General features: G+C 49.9%; 1 protein-coding gene across 3 annotated transcripts in view; it reads right to left on the reverse strand.

The window, feature by feature from the left end:
- Positions 1 to 23,235, reverse strand: part of ZFC3H1 (zinc finger C3H1-type containing) — an 833,014-nt gene that overhangs the window by 153,168 nt on the left and 656,611 nt on the right. For all 3 annotated transcript variants that reach the window (XM_086921759.1, XM_086921741.1, XM_086921749.1), the window contains exons 29-30: positions 8,646 to 8,750; positions 8,386 to 8,551 (exon numbers count right to left, since the gene is read on the reverse strand). In XM_086921759.1, the coding sequence (XP_086777885.1) occupies positions 8,386 to 8,551; positions 8,646 to 8,750 (271 nt within the window). The remainder of the gene's footprint in view (positions 1 to 8,385; positions 8,552 to 8,645; positions 8,751 to 23,235) is intronic.

Consider the following 23,235-nt stretch of genomic DNA (forward strand, 5'->3'; position numbering starts at 1 on the left):
TATAAAAGTTTTGTTTCTATTCTGAAGTTGGAGTATAGGAATAACATCCGAACCCAATGGCGGAAAAAAACAATCTGAGGATGGTGAAGATGCCCATGCGCACTGTAGTCCAGGGGGGAGTCACCTATCTTGTGATACTTCGAAGACTCTTCCAGGACAACAAGGTGCAATTATCCGGACCCAACACTAGGCGGCGTTCTATGCACAGATATGAATTCACCAGCCCACATGCCTCGAACATAAGTTAACATTTTGCAGGTAAGTACAAGTTTGCGGGAGTTGGTATTCTGGGGTCAGAACCAGGGTTCCCCCAGGGTCGAGGATGCACTCTCAAAGCACCCTCAGCGGCAGTAGGGTGGCAGTGTGCATAGCTCTGAGGCCAAATGCAATCCAATTGGGGATATAGGGCCTCCAGTTGGTGGCTGCTCACGAGCAGGCCACAAGGTTGTGGGAGCAAAGCTCCAGGGGTTTATCTCAGGGAAAAGGGAGATCAGTTTTAGCACTCAAAGTACACCAACAGCAACGCATGGGCGGCCTGGTGCAGGTTTAGTGTCGGGTGCCCTGTTGATTTTAATAGAGATTTTCCGGTTTCAACTAAGACTGCAGGCTCACGGACAGAGATCTTCTGGAGGTGACCACAGGTTGGAGAGCTAAGTTGGGATACCAGGGGATTCTGGGACACCGTTGGTTGGGCCACCTAAGGCTGTGGGACTTCGGGTGCAGGGGTGTCTTTAGGTGTCAGGTTCTCCTTACCAGGTCCGGTCGCTGTAAGAGGGGATCCTCCAGCTTAGCTGGGAGATTAGAGGAAGGTGAGAGATCACCAGATCTCAGGTCAGGATCGCCGGGGAGACCGCCTTGTGGTGTTGGGCCACTAGAACTCAGGCTGTGGACATGGGGTGCAGAGTGGTGCAGACTCGTGGATTTGGCCAGAGTCTGGGGGTGAGCAAATTCAGTGCTCATGGGAGACCATCTTTTCTGTGGAAGGAAGGGCAGGTCGTCTTGGTTCCTGCGGTTGCTAGCTGCAGGATACCGGGATTTCGCTTCGGTAGGTTCAAAGTGGGGTTTGTCCAGTAGTAAGTAAGGGGGTCAAGTAAGTGAGCGTACTACTACTCTTAGCTTTGGCACTGCTTCTTCTGTCCTTTTCTTATGAGTTGGTTCTTGTCTGAGGCAAGGTTCAGGGTTGACCCTAAATACTGGATTTAAGGGTGTTACAGGTATGTAAAAGTTGAGACCAATGGGTCCTTTCCTTGAGTTGGGTACACCCCTATTATGCCACCCTCCAGTAGGAGGGGGTGGGGGCATATGCCTCACTCTGGTTGGCTGGGATCCCCCATCTGCAAGATGGCAGAGATTTAGAGTTGTGCTTCACCTCGCCTTCCCCACCAGAGGGGTGGGGTTGGCAAAGGTGAGCACACTTCCCTACCTCACTTGGTTATCCCGCCGATTCGCCCGCCAAAAGTAGGGGTCAGAACCAGTGGGGGCAAGTTGCTGGAAGCAGCAAAGGCCTGGGGAAGCTCACAAAGGGGTCAAGCCTTTAAAACTTGCCCTTCGTGGACCCTGCCCATCTGGGGTAGGAGGTTTGGCATCTCGTCTGAGAATGTGCATTGTTTCAGACCCCAGAGAGCAGCAGGCTCTCGACCCTAGGGTCCAGAAACATTTCTGGTGGTGGCAGCTGGTGAGCAGCCACTCAGCCGGGACACAAGTGTTCGGTAGTTTTTAAGAGGGCGTTTTTCAGAGGGCCTCTCTAAGATGCCCTATGTGTGCATTTTTCATTAAATCCTATACTAGCATCAGCGTGGGATTAATGTGCTGTGAACTTTGATACCAAACTATCCAGTTTTCAGTAGGTCATTATGGTACTGTGGAGTTTGCAATGACAAACTTCCAGCACCATATACTCTTAATGGCATTACTTCACTTACAATTTCTAAGAATTGGCTTAGACACTGTTGGGGTATTGGGCTCATGCACCCTCACCACTGGTATAGCGCACCCAGCTAGAGGGGTGGCTCACCTACGCCAGGACAGTGGATTGTAGGCATGGCACACAGGGATTTGTGCCATGTCGACTCTTCACTTCACTTCACTTCACTGATGTTCTGCACCAAAACCCGCAGCCTGCAAAGGCAGTGTGTGTGTGTATTAAGGTACAGGGCCTCTAAGGGTGGCACAATAAGTGCTGCAGCCCTTAGAGGCCTTCCCTGGCCACAGTGCACTTAATACCATTTACAAGGGACTGACCTGTGGCCAAAGAGTGCCAATTGGGCTTTGTTTTCAATGCAGTATAGGGAAAGAACATAGGCCCTGGGTACCTAGTTGGCAGGAACCCAGGGCCCACTCAGTCAAAGCACATCAGCAGTTTAGAAAAAAGTGGGGGCAACCATGAAAAAAGAGCTCTTTCTTACAATACCGTTCTTTGCCCTGCGAACCCCACAAAACGCTAATAAGCCTCCAAAGGGTTTTTGGAGCAAGGGAAAAGCTTAAGCCTCTTTTCAGATCCAGTAGATGGAATATTTCCTCCTACTGCGAACAGTGAGTCAGAGTAAAAAACGTTGAAAGGGTAACAGACTGCCCAACGTGAAAAAGAGTAACAACGTTAGGCAAACAACCTGCCCTGGTCCTCACCACTAGTATATTTGCGAAAAAAGGAAGTGAATGGCGGGTACACTGGGAAGCCATGGAACTCACTCATATGACAAGCTGATATGATCACACCGAGAAAGACGGTTTTGAGTCAGAAGACAATGCACAGCTGTGTATGGGCTTGGAGCAAGCGCACATGAGGAACGTCAGTTAAGATGCTACTGTTGTATCACAAATGGTTTGGGAGAAACATGTGTCAAACCCTTGATAAATCACATCACAACAGGTAATTTAAACAAGGACAGTTGGTCCAGCAAACGCAAAAAGGGCAAAAGGGTCCACAAAAACTGTAAGGCCTTGCTGGGCGGAAGAAAAAAAAAACCACAATGACAGTTTCCCAAGGGTCTGCCTTGCAGACCCAGCCACAAATTTGTCCCATTGCATTAACTAAATGGACTTAGAGGACAGACAACTGGCAGCAAGGGTGACATTCACAACTTCTGGAAGCAGATCTAACCCAATCAGTTGCCACTACTCAATATCAAGCATGATGGTGTAGACTGTGCAGGTTCGAGTGGAGAACCCTGTCCAACTGCTGTGACAGAATATAGTCCAGAAGAAGTCACCTAATTGGACAATAGATGCTCATGGGCAGAAGTTCCGGGGACCACACACTTAGCCAAACTGAGAGACACTATAGGGCGACTTGGGCTTGGTCAGAAGGTAGGAGAGGCAGAGGCGCAAAAGCATACAGGAGTCCCGTGCTCTACTTTAGTCTGAATGAATCGCCTAGAATGTGTTCTTGGGAGCTGTAACGCACGAACATTTTGACATTGCGTGTCAAACAGTAGCAAAAACATCTAGCCATTGCTCTCTCCCTGATCAGAAGATGCTCTGCGCCACCTCTGGTTGTAAGTAGCACGCCATCTGCTAGGGTTCTCTGGCTGCGTTCTTCAGCCCTGGTGTTTTTAAAGATCCCACCAGGTGGTTGTCAATTAAGGAGCTACCCTGATGCTTCAGTCAATTCTGAAGGTGCAGCGCCTCTCTGCTCAGGACGCCACTCCGCCCTGCTTTTTGCAATACCACATGGTGGTAGTATTGTCCATGAGTCCCTGAGCCCTGGACAGCAGAAAGGCCTTCAAAGGCAGGCGGGTGTCCCACAGCTCCAACAGAATTATGTGGAGTCAGGTTTCCACTGTAGACTAAGGCACACAGGTCTCCATCTCTCTCAGATAAACTCCTCAACCTAGCAGTGATGCACTAGTGAATGAGAGCTTGGGGTGAATAAGTCAAAGGGGCTTGCCGCTAGTCAAGTGGAGTTTGAGCAGCCACTACTGCAGAGCTCATGCAATCTCCTCTAAAACCTGGTGATGGGCCCATTAACTCTAGATTGCACTGCAGAACACACATGCCGTCAGAGGAATAAGTCTCCTTATAAAGCATGCCTTCATTCCGCATGCAATTACAACGCGGTCACTACAACAACCGCGTTATAACAATGCATACCATTGCCCCGCAAGTCGTAACTACAACTTGCTCTAGGGGTGGCTCTGGATGTTGGAATAGTAGAATTCACATTTCCAACTCCAGTCTGTGCAACAGCAGGGAAGGTCTTGGATTTTAAATTCAACACCTTCTGCCCCCTCCGCAAGTTATGACTTGCGGGGTAATGGTATGCGTTGTTACAACGCGGTTGTTGTAATAACAGCGTTGTAATTACATGTGGAGTGAAGGATTCGTTGTAAGGGCTGTTTACCCCATCAGGGGGAAGTGAACAAGCAGGATGCATAAGGCCAGCAGGCAAAGAAGCCTCAGAGGTACTCTTACCTAGATCCAGGCTGAAAGACAGGATCATAGCCCAAATATCCTGGATACCTTGAAACAGGAGAAAGACCCTGAACTGCACAGGGTCCAGAACAACTCCTATAAAAAGTAAACCTCTGACTGATCCAGGTCAGACTTTGGCTTGCTGATTGACAATGTCAGGAGGTTCTCTGTCATTTGGAGGCAGTCCACAACTGACTGTGGCAAGCCCACCTACAAGAGCAAATCATCGAGGTAGGAAAACTGGTGCCCCCAACATCTAAAGAAGGGTAGTGACCACTGCAGAGACTTTCGTGAACAATTGAGGGATGAAGGTAAGGCGGAAGGGGTGTATATCACTAAACAAGAAAAGAGTGTCCAATGGTAGTAGTCAACCACCGTCAGGAGCAGGTAAACAGCTTCACTTAAAGCGTTAAAGAAAGCCCTCACTCACCACCTAGTGATGACATGCTTCATCATCGGGCCCCCCAAAAGAGACAGAGTGTCTCTTTTGTGTGCTACAACGCCAGATTTACTGCGGAGCGGGTTGGTGAGTGTCACACTACTCTCCCTGCCTCTCCTTTTGTTTGGACGACGGAAGGGGTGTATAGCCATCAAAATAGTCCTGGCAGGCTGCAGTACAGGTAACATTCTACCATTCAGTCCCCTGAATCCAAGGCAGACGGAATTTGGGCCAAGTGTGAGCATTTTGAATTTGTACTTTTGTAGGGAAGCATTCAGAGAGGAAAAATCAAAGTTAAGGCAAAGGCCTCCATTCTCTTTATGAACAAGAAAATATGAGTAACAACTCAACTCTATTTACAAGGCCAGCCCCTTTTAATGGCACGTTCTTTGTGAGGAAATGGTGTACTATATGGTGTGGCTGTACGACCTCAGTGTAATACACTTACAAATCCTTTTAGGACCCTTAGGTTTCGTCTGTCAACCCTCTGCTCAAACCTAGGTAGCTGTGGCACTGAGAAGCAAGGCTTACATAGAGGAAAAAGTGTAAAGATTTTAAACACCAAAACTACTGAAGAAGAAATCAACACTCAGAATTCTAACACCATTTTATAAAACCAGACTGGATTTTCATAAGAATTTAGACACTAGAACAAAAAAGATACACCAGAGGGTTCCAGAGGTACAGAATTTAAAAGCAATAATAAATCAATTCAATTACATTCAACTGTGAACACGCCTTGGCAAAGTCAATGAATAGGACTTAGAAACCTCTAAAGGGAAACTGAAATGTTACTGCAGTCGGGTAATACTTGGGCCGACCAACTCCAGCATGGAGCTAGTCAGGGCAACCAGCAAGGTCCTCAAAAACAATTCCCTTAACAGCATTGCAAGGGATTCCTATGGAGTGGTCCTGATGCATGGGGTGAAAGGGGTTACGTTAATTTCAACTTGTGGTACAAGCCGGGCTTAATGTAATTAGTGGTTTGATACCAGGTAGTGCCCACTTTGGTCCCACCGTCAGGAGTTACCACAGCTGAGGATCAAAATGCAATCTGTACTCGCTAATTGGGCGACCAAGTCTTTCCAGAGTAAAAACTGTGGTTTGGTGTTTTTACTGCCAGAACATGTAAAGTGCATGTCCTGCCTGTGTCATATGTTGCACCCTGCCTTAGGACTCTGTAGGCCTGTTAGAGGGGTGACTTACACAGAGGTACAGGGGAAGTGGTGGCTTTGTCACAGCAAGGTTGGGCTAGCAGTGCATGACTGCTCTACCAGTCCGCGTTTTACTTGGGGGACCTCCATTAGCGCACAACCAGTGCTGTAAGCATGGGGTGCGCCTCTATCTGATATGCCCTGTGTACCATATATGAGATACGTACAGCTAAGTTATCCATTTCCAATTGGGTACAGCCAATTCGACTTACACTTCTAGGGTCAGGGCACTAGCACAGAGGTCTGATTAACAGGCCAAATTGCATTTCCAGTTGAAACACCAGCAGCATCACCCGAACAACTTTAGATTGTTTATCCAAAAATATAGGCATTTTCTTACACACCTCTTGTAGTACAATTGATCTAGATGCTCCAGAGAGCCACTCTGATGTGGGTGGAATTTGATTTCCCTTCAAGGTGGAAGCTTGGACCACAAAACCTTCGGGAGTAGGATACTGCCTAAAAACAGGGTCATCTGGCAACAGTCTGTGGAGTCTGGCCACTTTCCTGTTCATTGATGGGCAAGAGCAAGGTTTAGACCAAGCATCCACATGGATGTCAGAGCATCATTGAATAGCAGTAGAGGATCAAAAGATGATGGCCCAGCAAGGGGAACTTCAGTAAGCAGATTTATTTTTACCTCAAGAGAAGGACATTGTAAATCTAGGACCTCAGCACTTCTGATGACTACAGAAAAGAAAGCACTTGCTTTTGTTGGCAGCCCAAGGGGGTTAATAAACTAAGTTTAAGGGTAAGTATCAAGATCACTGGCCTCTTGTAAATCCATACATTAACTGTATTCATAAGGTGGGGTAAATCATGCCCATCCTCTCCAAGCGGTGTCAAACCCTGGTCAGAGTCGGAACCGAAAAGGTGGTGGAGCAACTGAACAGCTCCATAGCAGAGAGTGTTTTGATAATCTATTGTATGAGAAGCAAGTAAGCTGGAGTTGAGTCACAGCGAAACCTTAGAGGGGTAAAGACAAATTTGGCTACGGGTCACACACCAGAGTCTCCATGGAATCCAACTCTGGAGGGACTGGCACAGGACTTGAAGATAGAATAGAAATCGACACAAGAGTCGTTACAGGACCTCAGTCAGTTTCTATGGGCTCAAATGGCACAAAGGACTTATACACTGGTGGTAACACGACTGGAGACATCTGCGGCTCATTGGGGCCTAAATGCACGTCTTAGGGAACAGAAAGTGTGTCAAAAATATACACTATGGCTTCTCTAAAGACCTCAACCTGCAGCATAGTCACTGATGGCACAAGGAACTTTGGGTGTGTCAGGATCACCTGTGGAATTGGGTCCTCAATCAGATCAGGAGCAATCTAGAGTGGCACCATTACGATCTCACAATTTCTTTTTAAGTAGAATGGCGGGATGGGGTCAGGCCTCATTACACCATCTAGGGTTTGTTTCGACTTTATCAACTTACTGGATGTACTCGGCTGCAATGAGGACCTGCCACAGGAGTTGGTCAGGAATGGGAGAGGGACTTGAGTGGCTACATGTGATGTTGGGTGACATAGTATTGTTTCACAGTCGAGAAGTGACTTTGTGTACGCACACTTCCCACATGACTTGGATTCAGGCCCCCAAAAACCAGAGGCACACCTCATGCAGATTTGTCACTGACATCTATTCACAACAGACATAGAATTGTTTGAATCCTGTAGGTTGTAAATGGGGTCATTGTTCCCCTGCACATTGGAAGTAACAGCACGTAGGGGTGGTGCGTATATGTGACTCCTCTAATTACTTCTGGGCCAGAACGAAGTGAACGCAGATCCACACAGCACCTCCGGGAAGTGCACAGGAAACCTGCTATGAACATTTTCCAGATCTAGTCTGACGTCTGGGAGATATTCCAACAGTGAGGAATCTGCAGTTAAAATTATCCATCAGAATCTAATTATATTAGCATCAACCATTTTCATGCTAACTTTTGAATCTTTACGATTTTACTAATACACATCTAATGAACAGTAAGCAAAAGCAACGTGTTTTGTAATGTCCTGCCGAAGCCTAGTGAGCACAATTAAATGTGGTAAATAGGCAGCCAGCAAAACAGCTCTTTGCAAAAGAAACATGTAGTAATTGCCAATTTTTTAAGACACTAATTAAAATAGCACCGACATAAAAAGTGAGTAAATGAGGGTCTCATTTATAAATAACTACTCTGCAGTATAATGGTAAGCACATGCTATTCATATCAAAATAAAATGTGACATTTTCACCTAAACCATATAATTGAAGAAAAATCCAATCATTTAAATAAAACAAAATAAAGGGAAGCTGCGTGAAAAAGTCATACCCGATTATGAAACTCATAGTTGGTCCAGTAATCAGCAGTACTAAAAGGAATAGGTTGTCTTGTAGGGACAGTAATCAAACATCTGTTGACCAAGTCTGTAAAACATTTGAAATCTTGAAGTCTATTGTTGGCCTCAAGACATTTTCTATTGGTGAAGACAAGATAACTGAAAAAACAAAACACACCTCATTAAGTATACTTCATTTGGAGTGCCACAACTGACTGCTAAGAGTAAAACTTTTCTTAAGGAAAACACTTACTCCATCCAAAGATTGTGGAGTGTATCTTGCTGCATCACTGCTCCCAAAGCGCTTTCAAATGCATCCACTGCATCTCCACTGTTCCCATGAACAGATTGCCACAGACTAAAATAAATGAAAACTTACGTTTATTAACTTTAAAAAGAGTCTTACTAAATGTTCATGACATTTGAATTAACACTCTAATCTATCGTTCAAGTTAATGGTAACCAGCTTAAAGGCCTCAGAAGATTGTATTTGGTAGAGACTCCAACTAGCTGCAGGTTCCTCACCTTAGAATAATCTCCAGGCGTCAGGCTGGATTCTGAAATTTTTCATGAGCAGTACCTCTATGCCCCAGTAGAGGGCACCATCTGTCTCCGCATGGTGTCGTCCGTGCTGAAAGTGACAAATGCGGTGCCTATATAGGCGCCAGCCTATCACACTAACGTCCATTTCATTTTGCAACTTTCCATGACAGGATCAAGGAACCTGGTGTGTAAAACTACGGCCCGGATAAGGGAGCAGCCCAGCTCTAGAAATCTGTTTGTAGAGTAGGGGGCTGGGAGGGTCGGTAGGGAATCTGCTGCTAGAGTATCTACCAGATAAGGCGTTGACGCAAGTAACTTGTTCATTTGATACAGACTTCTAGCCACAGATTGCTTACATTCGAAAAGATACCCAAGCAATACCTCCTCGGAGGTGGGTCTGCGAAACAATTTCATACTGAAATGTCCTGCAGGACCAAATGGGCAAAGTGCCCGTCCCAATGGACCTGTCTGCCCAGGCAGTAGTGTTTTGCAAACGTGTGCAGAGGCTCAAGTTGCTGCTTGGCAGATTTCGAGGACCGGGACTCCACATGCAAATGCAGTGGTCGCAGCATTGGCTCTAGTGGAAAGAGCAGGATTGCTTCTTGACCAATGTGTAGCAGATTTTAATGCAGAGAACGATCCACGGCGAGACGGTCCCGCTTCTGAACGAATATGCTACTTACCAGTATGCATCTGTTCTTGGCATGTAGGGCTACTGACATTCATATCTTGTGCATAGATCGCCGCCTAGTGTTGGGTCCTGATGATCGCACATTGTTGTCCTGGAAGAGTCTTCGAAGTATCACGAGATAGGTGGCTCCTCCACTGGACTACAGTGCGCATGGGCATCGACTCCATCCCCAGATTGTTTTTGAGCCATTGTGGCAAAGATGGAGTGAAACTATGTGAATGATGACCATGCTAGAAGTATGTGTGAAAAACTGCAGCTGCTACAGGAGCCGGGGAGGGCGGGTGATATGAATGTCAGCCGCCCTACATGCCAAGAACAGATGCATACTGGTAAGTAGCATATTCGGTTCGAGACATGTGGACTGCTGAATTCATATCTTGTGCATAGAATACATAGAAGACCCTCCATTAACGGCGGCTGCCTGTGCCAGCTGCAGCAGTTTGGAAAAGTGTTTTTAGAACAGCCTGCCCTACAGCTGCCTGCTGTTTGGAGTGCACATCAACACAGTAGTGTTTCGTAAATGTGTGCGTGGTAGACCATGTGGCTGCTCTACATATGTCTTCTAAAGGAATATTTCCAAGGAAAGCCATGGAGGCCCCCAGCTTCCGGGTGGAGTGGGCCCTCGGTGGAATGGTGAGAGTGCGCTTGGCTTTCAGATAGCAGGTCTGAATACATTTAACGATCCACCTGGCTATACCAGCCTTAGAAATGGGGTTGCCTTTGTGTTGTCGCGAAAAGGCAACGAAAAGTTGTTTAGTCTTCCGAAAATCTTTGGTCCTATCAATGTAGTACATTAAGCCTCTTTTGACATCCAGTGTGTGGAGCATCCTCTCCGCAACTGACTCAGGATTTTGGAAGAACACAGGTAGTTCTATAGTCTGGTTGATATGGAACTGAGAAACCACCTTCGGCAGGAACTTTGGGTTAGTCGAAGCACCACAAGTTGGAATGAATTTGAATAAATGGCTCTTGGATAGTTAGTGCCTGGAGTTCACTAACTCGTCGTAGCGATGTAATCGCTATAAGGAAAGCCACTTTCCATGTTAAGAACTGAATCTCACATGAGTGCAGTGGTTCGAAAGGGGGACCCATCAGCCTGGGGAGGACCACATTTAGGTTCCACTCGGGAGCTGGTGGGGTCCGCGGTGGAATGACTCGTTTGAGTCCTTCCAGAAAGGCTTTAATGGCCGGCACTCTGAAAAGTGAGAGGTGCTGTCTGTTTTGGAGATAGGCAGCCATTGCGGATAGATGTATCCGAATGGAAGCATAGGCCAGATTACATTTGTACAGAAGTAAGAGATAACAAATGATGTTCTGAATAGATGCATCCAGCGGGTCAATGTTGTGGTCTGCACAATAAATGACAAACCGCTTCCATTTCGCCGCATAGCATGCTCTGGTGGTGGGCTTTCTCGCCTCTCTGATTATGTCCATACAGTTAGGAGGTAAGTTGAGGTAGCCAAATTTTAAGACCTCAGGAGCCAGATCGCCAGGTTGAGCTGTTGCAGATCTGGATGCTGAATGTCGCCATGGCTCTGCGTCAAAAGCCTGGGTGTGAGGCGCAGCCTTTGATGCGGTACCACGGATAGTTCCAGAAACATGGTGTACCATGGTTGGCTAGCCCACGTTGGAGCAATCAGGATGAGAGTCATCGAGTGCTGCCAGCGCTTGCGTGCCACCAGCGGTATTAGAGGTGCTGGGGGAAAAGCGTACGCAAATTTGCCGGACCAGTTCATCCATATCGCATTGCCCTGTGACTGGGTGTGGGAACCTGGCGGCAAAGCTTGGGCATTTGGCGTTTTCGTTTGTGGCGAACAGGTCTATCTCTGGATGACCCCACCTTAGGAAGTACGGGTGGAGTACTGATGGATGTATCTCCCACTCGTGCATTTGGTGGCTGTACCTGCTGAGCAGATCCGCCATCTGATTGTCCTTGCCCGGGAGGTGTTCCGCCATGAGGAATATGTTCCTCTGAATGGCCCACTTCCACATGCCCTGAGCAAGATCAGACAACTGTGGAGTGTGTACCTCCCTGCTTTTGGATGTCGTACATGGCAGTCATGTTGTCCGTCCGGATCAACACGACCTTGTTGCACAGATGTACCTTGAATGCTTTCATTGCCAGGAAGATAGCCATCAGTTCTAGAACGTTGATGTGCATCTTCCTTTGCTGTGGTGTCCATAGTCCCTGCACAGTGTACTGGAGTACATGAGCTCCCCAACCCTGGAGAGAAGCGTCCGCCGTCAGAATGATCTGTGGCACAGGCTCCTGGAACGGTCATCTCTTGCAAAGGTTTTGTGGATTCCACCAATGCAGAGAGTTGTATGCACGACAGGTTACCAACACTAGGTCTTTCAACTGTCCGTGAGCCTGAGTCCACTGACGTGCTAAGCACTCCTGAGGCGGACGCATGTGTGGTCTCGCGTGCGGGAATATGGAGATGCAGAAGGCCATCATGCCTATCAACTGCATGATCACTCGAGCTGGAAGTGAGTGTTGAGGTCTGAATTTCTGTATCAGCGATTGAATGCTGCTGACCCTCACTGAATTTGGCTGTGCTGTGGCTGCCAGAGTGTTTATGGTCGCACCCAGATACTGCCGTATGTGGGCGGGTTGCAGGTGGAACTTTGGGTAATTCAGTGAGAATCCCAGATCGTGAAGAAGGTGAATGGTGTGGGACATGTGGGTGGCACACTGCTGGGCTGACTTTGCCTGGATTAGCCAGTCGTCCAGATAAGGGTAGACGTGAATGTTTTGTCTCCGTAGGTGCGCTGCCACTGTCGCCAGGCACTTTGTAAACACCCTGGGTGCCGTGGTGACTCCGAAAGGTAGAACCTTGAACTGGTAATGCCTGTTTTGGATGGTAAACCGGAGGTACTTTTTGTGTGACTGGTGCAGCGGAATATGAAAATACGCATCCTTCAGATCTAACGTTGCAAGAAAATCCCCCTGACTGAGCAACGGTAGGACTTGTTGCAGCGTTAGCATGTGAAAGTGCTCCGACAGAATGTATTGATTGAGGGGTCCGAGTTCCAGTATGGGTCTGAGGGACCAGTCCTTTTTTGGTATCAAGAAGTACAGTGAGTAATCTCCTGTGCCTCTTTCGTCCACAGGCACGAGCTCGATTGCCCCTTTTTGCAGCATGACGAGTACCTCTTGCTGCAATAAGAGCAAATGGTCGGCGGACATAGGACGGTGTCTTGGGGGTATGTTGGGTGGAGTGGATGTTAACTCCAGACAATAACCGTACTGGATAAGCTTTGTGACCCTCCTGTCTGAGGTGATGGACTTCCAGACTGGCAGGCACTGTTGAAGTCTCCCCCCGACAGGTGTTGCGTGGTCGGGGGGCAGTGACAAGGCGTCACTGTTTGGTAGTGGCGGAGGATCTGGAGTTGTTGCTTCCACGACCTCTGCCTTTAACGCTGTTTCCACGATATCCACCCCGACTTTGCTTGGTGTAAGTGCTCTGCGAGCCACCTTTATAGTACTGTGTTTGGGAGAGCTGGCCTCTAGAAACACCTCTATTGCATGAGCGACGAAAAGAACCACCCCGGAACTGCTGGGACTGCAGGGCCCCCATGGACTTAGCAGTGTCAGTGTCTTTTTTGATTTTTTCCAAGGTGGTGTCCACTTCTGGGCCAAATAGGTGATCAGGGTTTACCGTCTGATTGAGAATGGTGGTCTGTACTTCTGGCTTGAACCCGGAGATTCTGAGCCAGGCATGTCGTCTCAGCATAACACTAGTGTTAACTGCCCTGGCCGCAGTGTCTGCTGTGTCCAGTGCGCATTTTATAGAAGCATTAGATATGAGCTTCCCTTCTTGGATGAGCATCTCAGCTGCCTCTTTATATTGATCTGGGAGGTGCTGTAACAGGGTCTCAAGTGTGTCGTAGTGTGCCCTGTCATACCTGGCTAGAAGAGCCTGAGTGTTTGAAATGCGCCAAATATTGGCCGCTTGAGCTGCCACCCTTTTCCCCGATGCCTCAAACACCTTAGATTCTTTATCTGGGGGAGGAGCATCACCAGTCGTTTGTGAATTAGCCCTCTTCCGGGCATTGGAAACAACAAGAGAGTCCAACGGCAACTGTGCCTTGATGTAAGTAGGGTCACTAGGTGCCGGTTTATATTTTTTCTCTATCCTGGGGTTTATCACCCTGGATCTGGTAGGCAGCACATAGGCAGAGTCTTGACAGTCCTCTCTGAGACGTAAAAAGGTGTCAAAAAGAAAGTCTACTTCAATGGGGTCAGCATGGAGCTGGACGTCATGATTCTTAGCTGCCCTTTCAATGAGGGAATTAAATGCAGCCGAGTCCTCAGTGGGTGATGTCTTTACCGCATACATTTGAGTGACTGGGTTAGAGTGAGGGTCACCTGGGTCAGCAGCAGCTGCCCAGGGTTCATTGTTATCATCTGTATTAGTGTAGACAGGATAGCTGTATTCATCCTCATCATCACCTTCCCCAATGTCCACATCCGAATAAGTGGGTGAGACATCCTGGCCATGCGGAGACACCGGTTCCACAAGAATGGGCGTTGAAGTAGAGTCCCTCTTCTTCTTTAGTGGAATTTTGTAGGACTCCATCGGCTGTTCCGGGGCGACTTTCCACTTATAAGTGGAAAGTCTGCCTGTTTCGGCATCGATAAAGTGTTCCTCTTGCTCTTCCAACGAGGATTGTCGATGCTTTATGGCCGGGACCGCTGTTGTGGCCTTCGGCACCGAAGACTCCTTCTTGGGCACGCCGGTGGTTATCTTAGGGGCAAAAGCCTTCGGCGCCACTTTTGGCGGCAGCGTGAAGTGGATGGGCGTCGACGTTTTCTGAGGTTTGTCGGCAGGCTTCGAAGGTGTTGGATCTTTAGGCCCGACACCCGAGGCCTTGTCCCGGATGCGTTTCAGGGAGTCTGTCACCTGCTTTGTGAAGGAGGCGGACGGTTGCGTCGACTCGACGGATTCCTTTGGGGCCCCAGATGTGGGCTTTTACACTCTTGGCCTTGTCCTGTCGACGAGGAGGTTTGAGAACCTTGGAATCACTGAGTCCTTTGTTGGTGTCGACTGTCTTCGGCGCCGATGTGTTCGGGTCGACTGTCTTGACCTTTGCCTTGGGCGCGGTAGACTTAGTCTCGACGCCCTTGAGCTGTTTCTGCGGGTCGATAACGGCCTTATGCTTTGTCGGTGCCAACAGATCCGAGGACTTCGAGCCGACCAAAGCAATATGCACTTTTGGTTTAGATGTAGGCACCAGTGCTTTCACCTGCGTCGAGACCGGAGCTTTCACTTTCGGTTTCGATTTTGCAGGGTGCGGCTCCATAGCAATGTTCGAAGTCGAGCCCGAAAGCGGGGCCGTAGAACTTATTGGAAGATCTTGGGTAAGGCCTGCTGGCGATACCTCGACCTGAGCATTAGGAAGCGTTTCGGCCGTAATGTCAGTTTGAGTTAGCTCCTCGCTCGAGCTATCCTCCATGGCCGCAAAGGCCCCTTCGTCGTCTCCTACCTCGTCGACGACTTCTTCCGCTTTGAGCATTTCAGCATCCTTGTCGTAGTTGGAGTCGACCTCCGACGCGGGATTAGACAGGTTCTCACGAACTTCCCGGTCAGCTCCTTCATCATCCCCGACATTGAATATGTCCACAGGCGCCGGTGCAGTCTGCTGGGCCACCTGGCGCGCAGCGCGTCGATGCTTAAGCGTCTTCTTGGATCGAAAACGGGAACAAGCCATGCAACTGGCTTCATCCTGATCCGGCGATAGACACTTGTTGCACACCGGATGGACGTCGATGTGGGGATACTTTTGAGTTGCACACGGGGCATCTCTTGAACGGGCTCCGTTCCATGATAGTTCATCGATAAGGCCTCTGGCGTCGACCGGGCCTTCAGCGTCGAGAAGCACGCGCTGGAAATCCGGCTCCGACAAGAGCTGGAAGTAATCAGGCACCGAACGCTAGACTACACCGACAAAAAACTAAAGGCCTTTTGGCCTTAAGAAACTTTTATATCGATTCAGACAGAGTGAAACAATATACATCCGAACCGAATGGCGGAAAAAAAAAATCTGGGGATGGAGTCTATGCCCATGCGCACTGTAGTCCAGGGGAGGAGCCACCTATCACGTGATACTTCGAAGACTCGTCCAGGACAACAATGTGTGATCATCCGGACCTAACACTAGGCGGCGATCTATGCACAAGATATGAATTCAGTAGCCCACATGCCTCGAACCAACATTTCCCTGCGATCAGACAGTCATTCACCTGGAACTCTAGTGCGATCACTCCGTGTGCCATGCCCATGAACAAGTCGCGGCCGGCATAGTTCACGGGTGGGAGGCAGGCACTGGATGGAGGGAGGTTCGCGGGGGTTTAAATAATAAAAAAATATAAAAAAACGTACCTTTCCCAGCTCCCTCGTGTTAACTGCTGGTTCTGCTCCTGCTTTCCTGCTATGCAGGAACAGGAAGCAGACAGCCTCCCTCCCCTCCACTAAGCCAATCACAACGATGCAATGGCAACATTGTGATTGGTGGGGAATTTGCCCAGCCAGGCATCTATGTGGCACCATTTTATGCAACCTACATGGAGAAAGAGTACGCGCATGACTGGTTTGGTCGGCCCAACAGTCAGGGCCCACAGCATTTGGGAGCCCCGCCAGCAGACCCGCCAACCTACCCCACCCCTAACCAAACCTCTCACAGTACGAGACGCAGAATCATAAAATGGTATTTATAATACCATTGTATGTTTCTGCTTCTTGCACTGCGAGAAAGCAGTGGGGGCGCCGCTCCTCCGCCCACATGGAGGAGCCACCCCCGACATGCACACTGCATTTACTATATGCAAGTCACACCAACAGCAGGCCTAAGAGACCTAAGGCGGGGTACATTATATTATATGTGAGGACATATCTGCTGATGTAGATAAGCCCCTGTGATATCGGATTACATTGCCGCGACATTGCAAGTGTTCAGAAAGCAATCTTAAGTATGTGTACAGGACACTGGTCCTTACAAGTTACCCATCTATATGATGGCTTCACTGATAATGGTTTAATATCAAGCACCTTGTATTGACAAGTCCACAATTATGCCAATACCGTATTTGACCTGATATGCATAGAGGGAGCACCTTAGAGGTGTCCCCCGAATCCTACTAGTCTCAGTGTGCTGGCTGACTTGTATCTTCCAGCCTGCCACCATAGACCAGTTTCTGAATCCCTGTAGGCGAGAGCCAGTACTCTCGGAGTTCAGAAACCATGCCTGCTTCAGAAGAAGGTGCTCACCCCCCCTCCGGCAGGATGGCTAGTGTTTTAGCATATCAAGGCCAGACTTCAAAGCCTCTACGCCTTTGATAACAGATCACGGCTTTCCCTAGAACTGGGAGGTGCCACCTCTCGCCCTGAGGCCCATTTGGCACCAGAAAGGGAGGTAAAGTTACCTTATCAGAAGGAATGCTCACACTCAGGTTAGTCACAATCTTAAGGTAGGCTACCTTAAGTGAACAAAAGAATGGTTCAAACATCTTGTTTTTAGCTGCACTAAGAACAATGGGTCAGAATTATGCCAACACTCTCCAGGAAGTGGCCATTTAGGGGGTGAAATAGCCCATTGGCTACCACTTTTTACCTCCCTTAACTCCCCTAAATTCCATATTTCAGTGGGCACCCTGACACCAGGAACTCAGATTTGTCTATTAGGAACAGAAGGAGCACCAAGAAGAGCCGAAAATGCAAGAACTGTGGCCTAGCCCCAGAATTGGCACCAAACCCTGACTGCGGCTGTCCCAACAACTGCACAGACCTGACTCATCCAACAGCTGTGAATCCTTCTAAAGCCTTGGGAGGGCTTCCGGCACTTCACCAACCAGTCAGCATCTCCCTTTAAGTGGAGGAGCCACTTCCTAGCAGTCTGCAGGCACTGACCGCATCTGCCTGGTACACTGTTCTGCTGACCACTCGGTCCAGAGAGGAAGCAGCCTGGCAGGAGAAGGGCTTGGAGGCTTCCAGAAGTCAGCCCTGATTCCTCAGCGAGTCTTAAGCTGCTATATCCTCCAGGGTCCGTGCAGCACCAATACTCAGGGTACCGGAGACCCTGCAGAAGCCAAGGCTTGTTAAGTGTCAATAAGCAATTAGATACAATAGGTTTGCAGTACACTTTTTCTCTGCTGCCTTATCAGGCTGGTTGTGCACAATACTCCGGCACCTGTCACCTTTTTGTGCCTCTGATCACAGATTCTCCAAACGATTTAAACAAATAGAGGTGCACTAAACATAATGAAGAGTCCAAAATATTTTCTTTTCAAGAGAGCCAACATGGCGGACGCCGCTTAACGGAGCTCCGTCACGCCTGGCATCAATCCTGCCAATAATCCTGCCACCCCCCCTGTCCCCGTGAGACCCGGAGGGCTGGATCCTGTACCAGAGCCTGGCGGCACGCACCAGGTGCATTTTTAAGTGATTTGGTGTGCCGGGGGCTGGAGATTGCGGCTATGCTGTCTGCGGCCTGGGTGGCAGAGTGGAGCCGGGAACCTCGATTTTCGCGAGTCCCAGAAGGTGGAGTGGTGGTGCCGCGGCCTACGGCGTGTGGAGCGGGTCCCTTCATCGGCAGGACTCGCGCAAGAGCCCAGGAGCGCCTTCCTTGGTCCAGGCATCATTGCGGCCCCAGCGAGGCAAGGATTGGGCCAGTTAGACAAAGCCGGGAGCTCAAGTTTGGCGAGCCCTCGGCGGAGACATCCGGCAGCTGGACCCGAGGTGAACACATCGGCCCCCGGGAAGGAAGAAAGAGAACAGCTCCCACGGAGAGGTGCGATATTAGGGTGTTGCCAGACCACAGGGCTGAAGGGCGCTTGTGGATCATCCTGAGGTGTTCGGACTGGGCCATGGCGGAGGTGAGAGCGGTTCAGGGGCCCAAGTAGTACATGCCCTGGGCGGAGAGGCACGGGGTACGCGGCTGGACGGAGGGCCCTGGCTTGAGAGTGCCCGGTATCCAGCTGTACGTGAACTGAGTGCGCGATTGTGGCCTTGATAAGGACCTGGGCAATATCCTGCAGCCTAGCGGAGGCACTGGGCCTCCTTTCTTATTAATTCTGGTGCCTGGTGAGGAGTAACGAGGGCACACGACTGGAGGGCTGGGCCTGGCCCGAGGGAGCTCATTCTGCGACCAGGTGTTGCTCAGGAGATTATTTTAGGCGTTGGTGGTGTCTGCGTGGGTCTGACTGGAGCTGCGTTCCCTGGGCTCCCTTTCGGTGGGCTTCCATACTCTGCGGCCATGACTAGGGACAAGGGAAGTGGCGGGTCCACGAAGCATGGACCCATTGATAAGTTCACGGGGCCAGGTGGCAGTGCAAGTGCAGTGGGCGGCCAGCAGGACTGTGGACCAGACAACGCCGCTCTGATGGCGGCCATAACCCAGTCCAGGGATATGCTGGACGCTAAAATCGGCGCGGTAGGTTCGGATGTCACGTTGTTGCGCCAGGACCTGGGTAACGCTGTGGCCCGGATCACGAAGGCGGAAACCAGGATTTCTGGGGTGGAGGACGATGTCGCAGCCCTGAAACAAAAAGGTGGCAAGTATGAATGGTATCCAGACGGGCCTGGTGCTCCGTGCGGAGGATGCAGGAGGACGGGCCCGGCGGAACAACCTGTGCTTCGTCGGCCTCCCGGAAGGTTGTGAGAAAGGTAATATGGAGGGTTTCCTGATGCAGTGGCTAGAGGGCTGGCTCCCCCCAGATGTGCTTTCCAGAGGTTTCGTAATAGAACGGGCACACAGGGCCCCCACGCAGAAGCCACTGGTGGGGGCACATCCGCGGCCTGTCATAGCAAAACTGCTGAATTATGACAGGGACACAATCCTGCAAGGAAGCAAGGGCCAAGGAACCCCTTATACATGCGAACCAACTTATCTGGATATTTCCGGACTACACGCGCTTGGTGCAACAACAGCGGCAATCCTTTAAGGCTGCCAAGGCGTGTCTTCGAGACCTCAAGCTCCCTTACGCTTTGCTCTTACCGGCCCGCTTAAGAGTTGTTCTTCAGTCTTGCACACACTTCTTCGATACTCTGAGGAGCTATTTAAGTGGACTGACTAAACGGTGAATGTGAGAGCACGCACACCGCCTGGTTTGGAGTCGGACTCATCCTTGAGAGAGGCGCAGTCACAGTCTTCCCGGGGCCCCTGGAGAGGGGGAAACTGGAGTTCTAGGTCCAGGCGGTGATATACATCAGACGGTACTTCGGATAAAGGGAAAGACGCTTCTGGGCAACAAACAGTTGACCCTTGACTTTGCTAAACAGCGGGCAGTATGATCTGGTTAACATTACAGCTTTGCATAGTACTGTGGCATAGTATGCTGATGATGATATTGCCTTGCGGGCTGGAGGAGACCGATGGGTTGCTATGAGCAAAGCTTGGCATGACTATGGGTCGGGGAAGGGTGGAGGGAGATATAAGGTGGGCGAGTGTTCTTCCCCCTAGTTTCAGGCCTGTTAGGGGTGGCTTGTGGTTTATGGGTTGTTCGGCGGGGATCCATTGGTGTAGACTCTCTCAGGTCCTGCGTTTAGGGCCGAGAGTCACATATACCGCGACGGGTACTTCAATGTTCTTTAGGTATTGGGGCAGGGGAGGGGGGCAGGTGTGGGGGGGGGGGGAGTGCAGGGTGTGTAGGTTCATGAAGGGGGAACAGTTCTGATTGGGTACTAGTCGCATGGTCCTATTGGAGTGTCACTAAATGCTAAGTATGTATCTGCGTGGTCCAGTACTTGGGCCTTGGCTCTAAATGATCCCTGATGGTGAATCCTGTAAGTGGGGCAGCGGGGCCTAGAGGCTCACTGCGAGTCCCTATTTGGAATGTGCGGGAAGTGCTCGACAAGATTAAAAGGGGGGCAGTGCTACAGCAGGCAAAGAGGGCTGGAGCGGACGTGGTGATGCTTCAAGAAACACACCTGTTAGGCACTAAGGCCATATGCCTTCAGCAATATGGCTACCACCAAGTTTATCATGCAGGCTTTACTAGAGGATCTAGGGGCGTTGCCATTTTAATACATCGCAGTATTCCATATGTTCACTCAGCTCAATGGGTTGATACTCAGGGACGCTACGAATTTATCAAGGGTATGATAGGGAAAGAGCCCCTGGTGTTAAGTTGTGTGTATACACCGCCCCCTCTGCAATGGTCGCTGGTTGAGAAGTTGTTAGTGGTGTGGGCTGACATGCCAGATGTGCTGGCTGTGGTAGGAAGGGATTGGAACGATGTCATGGATGTACACAGAGATAGGTATAGGCCGGGGGGGGGGGGACAGATAAGGGGCCACTCCAACAATTTGAGTGACATGGTTGGGGGTTTGGATTGGGTGGATACATGGCGGCATATGCATGGCACTAGGCGGGAGTACACATCTGTCAGCTGTCCATAAGTCCTTTTCAAGACTAGATTATATTTTTGTTTCCAGAGTGGTGGTTGGTAGGGTGGAATCGGCGGACATACTACCGCATGGACTCTCGGACCATTCCCCCATTGCAATTGATATTTGTTTAGACAGAGGGCAGCAGCCATTCCGGTGGCTCTTGTCCATGTGGCATCAGCAGCACGCTGATTATCAAAAGCATATTCGTGAGGCCATAGAAGAATATCTAGTCTGAAACGTAGGGTCAGTAGCCAGTCCCGGAACAGTGTGGGAGGCCCTGAAACCTACAATACGGTGAGTGGACATCGCTTGGTGTGCGGCTGCCAAGAGGAGGCGCAGGGCGGAATTGATAAAAGCCGAGGCTGAGATCGAGGAGTTGGAACGTCGGGCAGTGTAGAGGAAGAGGGTCCGGAGGTGGGGCAATTGCTTTTAGCGCAACAGTCCTATGCCTCTCTGTTATTGGAAGAGGACCGCCGGCAGATATGGCTTGCAACACTTAGTAGGATATATCAGTGGGGGGGACAAGTCGGGAACGATGTTGCACTGGCTGTGTCAGGGTACCCTTCAGGCGCAGGCCCTACCAGGGATACTGGACGGCACGGGTGCCCCGATTACGGATCCGAAAGAATTAGCAGAAGCTTTTGCTGCATACTATGCAGCCTTGTATGCCCCGAACGAATGCCTCCAGGAAGATGTGGTGGATACGTTTATTGCTGATCTACCGCCTTGTGCGGTATCGGACGAGGTGCGCAAGCACTTTGAGCTTCCGCTGACAGAGGAAGAACTGGGTACAGCTCTGATTGAGCTCAACACAGGGAAAGCACCTGGCCCTAACTGGTTCCCCAGTGAATTCTTCAAGAAATACCATCTACAACTGGGTAAACACTATAGAGCGGCCTTGGAGGAGGCCAGGGAGAAGGGCAGCCTCCCTCCAGATTGGAGATAAGCTTAAGTGGTGGTGTTTCAGAAGCCGGGCCGCCCCCCAGAGCAACACGCATTCTATCGCCCCATTTCTTAGTTAAACGTGGAGGCAAAAATTTTGGCCAAGGCATTAGCGAATCAGCTCTTGCCTCATATCGCGGCTCTGGTCCACCAGGACCAGGCCGGTTTCATGCCTCAAAGAGCAACCAGACAGAATATTAGGCGAGCGCATGTAGCGGTGGCAGCAATTAGGAATACCTGGGAGCAGGCGGCACTGTTACTGGTAGATACCGACAGGGCATTCGATTCGCCGAGTTGGGTCTACCTGTTTGCGTTCCTGCCTCGGCATAATCTAGGGCCCCACTTCCTTTCGTATCTGCGATTTCTGTACACGGATTTGACAGCGTTGGTTCGTGTAGCGGGGGCCATATCCAGCAGATTCCCCATCGGGCGGGGCACCCCCCAGGTCTGCCCCCTTTCGCGCGTACCTTTTTGCCCTAGCTATGGAGCCTCTGGCGGCGTGGGTGCGCATTGATGCACAACTGCGGGGTTTGAGTAGACACTGGGGTTGTCTGATAGGATTGCGCTATATGCGAACGATGTCTTATTTTTCCTTACAAAACTAAACCGGTCAGGGCCGTGAATACTGGAAATTATGCACATTTTTGGGGAGGCATCGGTCTGTATTTGAACCATCGCAAATCCACCCTGTGGGTGTTGGGGCGGCGTGCAGAGGTCGGGGATTGGGCTTCCACACCAAGTAGCCGTAGGTGGCATTAAGTATCTGAGGGTCTTTATTTCAGAGGTCCCCACAGTCTCCTGGGAGCAGAATGTAGCGCCGGTGTGGGACCGGGTTCGGGCTGATATCAAGATATGGTCCCGCATGCCATTGACGATATATAGTATATCAGCCATTTTTAAAATGGTGGCCCTTCCCAAGTTGCTATATCAGTTGCACAATCACCCTTTCCCCATTCGCCGCAATGGTTCAGACAGGTAAATTCCACACTAGGGCAGTTCCTTTGGGCAGGAGGCACAGTGAAGGTAGAACTGCGCACTTGTTTTCTGTCTGCTTACTGGGGGGCTTAGAGACTTCCGACATCCTGTCATATTATCAGGCTTCGCACCTCCTAGTTTTAAATGAGTGGTGGTATGGGGACAGGGGGGACCCAGCGTATGCCCTGGAGCGTAGCCTCATGTGGAGCTACACACTACCCTACCTTGTTCAACGTTTATGTCTCTTCCCTGGCCCCAGTCATCCGCTCCCATGGGTTTGAACTTACATCTTATGCAGATGA

This window comes from Lissotriton vulgaris, chromosome 1_1, assembly GCF_964263255.1.
Source record: "Lissotriton vulgaris chromosome 1_1, aLisVul1.2, whole genome shotgun sequence".
Taxonomy (NCBI): domain Eukaryota; kingdom Metazoa; phylum Chordata; class Amphibia; order Caudata; family Salamandridae; genus Lissotriton; species Lissotriton vulgaris.